General features: G+C 39.1%; 1 protein-coding gene across 1 annotated transcript; it reads left to right on the forward strand.

Annotated features, from left to right (window-relative positions):
• Window positions 1–3,034: 3,034 nt before the first annotated feature.
• Window positions 3,035–3,592, forward strand: LOC113705987 (uncharacterized mitochondrial protein AtMg00860-like). The gene has a single exon (XM_027227885.1). The coding sequence runs from the start codon at window positions 3,035–3,037 to the stop codon at window positions 3,590–3,592; it is 558 nt and encodes a 185-aa protein (XP_027083686.1).
• Window positions 3,593–4,713: the final 1,121 nt, after the last annotated feature.

A 4,713-nucleotide genomic window follows, 5' to 3' on the forward strand; every position in this document is an offset into this window, starting at 1 on the left:
ACTTGTAACAGCCCCACCTTCCCCTAAGGCGAACCAAAGGGGTTAGCGGGCTGCCTGCCCAGCTCTCGCCAGGACTAACGGTGCAGTACAAAGCGATCTATCACGTTTTGAAACTTATAATGCGCGCAACAAGGCAAAAGGGCAAAATAACCCAAAATAAAAGAAACGAAATCCAGAGTCGGCCACGAATAGTAACCGACCCGTCCGAAACCCAACCAAACCTCGAAAACATATACAACATAACATTAACCATTTACAAGCCACAATGGCCTTTAAAAGTGATACAAAAGTCACTACATATGTGGGTTGCCAAAACAAAAGTGAAAACGGCCCTAATGAAACATTTAGGGTCCCATTTTATATACAATACAAAAGAGGCATTCATCTAGTTCATTCGGCAACCATTTAACCAAAATTCATTCCAAAAGAGTCATATTCCTGTAAGGAAAACAAAAGAAACGGGGTGAGCTATATGCCCAGTGAGAATACAACCACCATAGCAGCTAAGATCACATAAGCACAACCGTTCAGTTCAAGTATGCAAATAAGCAATAAATCACATCAGTGAAAGGATACGGACGGCTCTCAAGAGCCCATTTCCACGCTTATGTCTTGATCCAACCTCATTGACCCTCCGTCAATGTTAAATAATAACCAACCGTAGACAACTCTTTACTTCCATTCCTTCCACCCAACATTCCCCAACCGGGCCCGCACTCCAATTCAGTAGCTTTTGGTAATACTCGAGTATACCGGAACCAAGGGTCTCAATACCACAAGGTTCCCCAGTACAGTCCCCGTGGCAATTCAATCTTCACGACCAAGCCCTCGCCGGCTCGATCCAATTGACTACCAAACGGGGTTGAGCTCAGTAATACAGTAAGGTCGTTGGACATCGTCCAAACAACACCAAATCAGTTTCCATAAAATGAATTGCAATAACTCATATATCAAGTTCAGTAAGACAGTGAAACAGTGGACAATCAGTGATACTATCAAAAGGGGTGAGGGCGGTCAAGTACACCCTCACCTTAATCAATTACAATATCCAAGTAAGCCTTCAAGGCATCACATATACATTTAGCAAAGCCACATAATAACATTTAAGTGAGTAGTATACTCACCAATCAATTAAGTGCTATTTCATGCACTTCCGTCAGGAGAATGTCGTGAACCACCGTCACGCCCTAGAACACGTAAACAAATGCAATGAGACTCGATAACGAGTCACATAACAATGCTGAACACAACCCCAATAGGGTTTCATATGCATATACAAGCATTATAGCAAACCAGAAATTCAAACAATGGCATTAGCCTTGGCCCCCAATAGAAAACTGTTTTGCCCTTCTTATGCGGTAATGGCGTCAAATTCACTACGGTTATCGGATGGGGGTGTAAGACCCACCGTTTCGAAGCTATGGAACAGGGATACAATAATGTAGAAGACCACTCAATCCAGTTCCTAACACAACTTAGTCAAAAGTGCCAAATACTAAACCAGAATCACCAAAACAGGTTTGCAAAACACAGAAAACTGTAATCAGTATATCTCAGTCCATACAAGTCCAAATGCCGAAATTCCAAAGGCATATGTTAGCTAAGACATTCAGCTACATTTCATCAGAAGACACCAACTTCAAAATCCAAACCAATTCCAGTCAAAAGGGCCAATTACTAACGCAGTTTTCGCATTCTGATCAAAACAGAACAGCTACAGTAAAAACGGCATAACTCACTCTACACTCATCCAAATGACCTGAAATTTTACAGGCACCTCAAACACATCAATACCTAAAACTTTTATGTTTTGAGCAAAGTCCAATTCGGCCTCTAACCCTATGATCCAAAACCGGACAGAATTGGGGTTTTATGAACCCTAACTTTTCAATTTTCACACCAAATCCAAAATTGGTTGCATTTTCTTATCCAATACACCTCATAGAGTCATTATCAGCCATAACCATTAATCATACAAGGCCACAACCTTCCATTCATATTAAACCAGAAAAATTCCCAATAAAATAAAAACTTCACCAAAACTCATCAAATCAAGAAATAAATCATATATTTCATCACTCAAGCCACCATTAAGCATCATATAACCATCATTAAGTATAGGGAAGAGGTTGAAGCATCACTCACCTAATAACAAGAGAGAGGAAGATGATGGACACCTTAACTCTTCCAAAAAGCTTCAATAAACCAACCAATATCACCAAAAGGAAAGATTGTATGGAGTAAAACTAACTTAAACTTTTGTTTGTGGAAGATTGAAGCATATGGAAGCTTGAAGTTGAAGATTTTTCCTTCTTCTTTGAGCTAAGAGGGCCGGCCATAAGAGGTAAGAAAATGGTGATTTTTGAGCAATTTTTAGATATTTAATCCTTTGGTCAAAAAAGTCAAAAATGTGAATAGTAACTCTTAAAGTCCAACCAATAAGAGGATGACATGTGGCATCTCCATAAATGCATTCCTATCTTTCTTTTCTCTCTCACATCAATCATTTCACACACTCTACTTATCTCTTAACACCCGATAAATTTTACACAGTATCCGAAACTTAACCTTATTGGCCGAATTTTTCCGAACTTTTCGCACTAATGGGTCCCACATCCAATATATATTCTTAATTTTCTAAAAATTCACCAATGCTAGAAAAACCATCTTAAAACTATAATTGCGCATAAAATCCACCAAGAAAATATTTCTAAGCCAGAAAATGCAGAAAACATGCAATTTAAGGGACTAAAACCCTAGGAAAAATTTAGGGTTTTTACGGGTCCTCACACTATTTGTTAAGAAAAAAGATGGAAGCTTGAGGTTATGTATCGATTATCGGGGTCTAAATGAAGGTACAATTAAGAATAAATACCCTCTACCATTGATTGACAGCTTGTTTGATCAACTGCAAGGATCAGTAGTTTTCTCTAAGCTGGACTTAAGGCAAGGGTACTATCAGTTGAAAATTAAGAAGGAGGACATACCTAAGACTGCTTTCAATACAAGATATGGACATTTTGAGTTTGTAGTCATGCCATTCGGATTAACTAACGCACCAGCTGCTTTCATGGATTTAATGCAGAGAGTCTTTAAAAAGTACTTGGATCAGTTTGTAGTAGTTTTTATTGATGATATCCTAGTATATTCTAAGACTCGAGAAGAACATGTTCAACACTTGAAAATGGTTCTGCAGATCTTAAGAGAGCATAAGTTGTATGCTAAATTTAGTAAGTGTGAATTTTGGCTGGATGAAATTTCGTTTCTGGGGCACAAAGTTTCGAAAGATGGAATTGCTGTAGATCCGGCAAAAGTTGAGGCAGTCACAATGTGGAAACAGCCAGAAACTCCAACCAAGGTTAGAAGTTTCTTGGGTCTAGCAGGTTACTACAGGCGATTCATTAAGGACTTTTCAAAGATTGCTGGACCTATGACAGAACCGACAAAGAAAAATAATAAGTTTATTTGGTCTCCAAAGTGCGAATCCGGTTTTCAGGAGTTAAAAAGGCGCTTAGCATCAGCTCCTGTTTTGACGTTGCCTAATGGAGTAGAGGTTATGTCGTATACTCTGATGCCTCTAGGGAAGGTGTAGGATGCGTACTAATGCAAAAGGGTAAGGTGGTTGCTTATGCCTCTAGAAAGTTGAAGCCTTACGAACAAAATTACCCAACGCATGATCTGGAACTGGCCGCAGTGGTCTTTGCTTTAAAGAAATGGAGACACTATTTGTACGGTGTAACTTTTGAAGTTTTTACGGACCACAAGAGCCTTAAGTACCTGTTCTCCCAAAAGGAATTGAATTTGAGACAAAGACGATAAGTAGAATTTTTGGAGGATTATGATTGCTCAATCAACTACCATCCAGGAAAAGCCAATGTGGTAGCAGATGCTTTGAGTAGAAAGGCCCAAGTAGCAAGGTTAATGGTAAAAGAATGGGATATGTTAGAAGAAGTTAGTGTTTGGAACCCTCGCTTGGAGAGATTGAAGATTTTATTTGGGAAATTGTCGTTGAAATCACCGTTATTGGAGCGTATTAAAGAGGCACAGAAAACGGACTCTACGGTTCAGAAAAAGTTGAAGCAAGTGTAAAACGGGGAAAACCTAGACTTTAAGTTAGGGTCTGAAGGAATGTTAAGGTTCCGAGATCGGATTGTGGTCCCAGTTGATGAGGAATTAAGGAAAGAAATTCTAGAAGAAGCATATCGATCGAGGTATACTATACACCCAGGAGTGAGCAAAATGTATCACGATGTGAAGGAATTATACTGGTGGGATGGTTTAAAAAGGGACATGGCAAAGTTTGTACAAAATGTCTGATATGCCAACAAGTGAAAGCTGAACATCAAAAACCCTCTGGTTTATTGCAGCCACTAGAAATTCCTGAATAGAAGTGGGAACACATAACCATGAATTTTGTAACAGGTTTACCTAGAAGTCAACAGGGATTTGATGCGATTTGGGTAATAGTTGACAGGCTTACCAAGTCCGCACATTTTTTACCTGTGAGTATGAGCTTTACTTTGGAAAAATTGGCCAAGTTGTACACAAAAGAGATTATGAGATTGCATGGTATTCCTATAAGCATTGTGTCTGATCGAGATTCGAGGTTTGTTTCTCGTTTTTGGCAGAAATTTCAAGAAACATTGGGAACCAAGTTGAAGTTTAGTACTGCTTATCATCCCCAAACAGATGGACAGTCAGAAAGAACAATTC

This window comes from Coffea arabica, chromosome 1c, assembly GCF_036785885.1.
Source record: "Coffea arabica cultivar ET-39 chromosome 1c, Coffea Arabica ET-39 HiFi, whole genome shotgun sequence".
Lineage (NCBI taxonomy): Eukaryota > Viridiplantae > Streptophyta > Magnoliopsida > Gentianales > Rubiaceae > Coffea > Coffea arabica.

Excerpts from the sequence above, each read along its gene's own strand:
- LOC113705987 (XM_027227885.1), top strand. The coding sequence starts at position 3,035 with ATGCCATTCGGATTAACTAACGCACCAGCTGCTTTCATGGATTTAATG.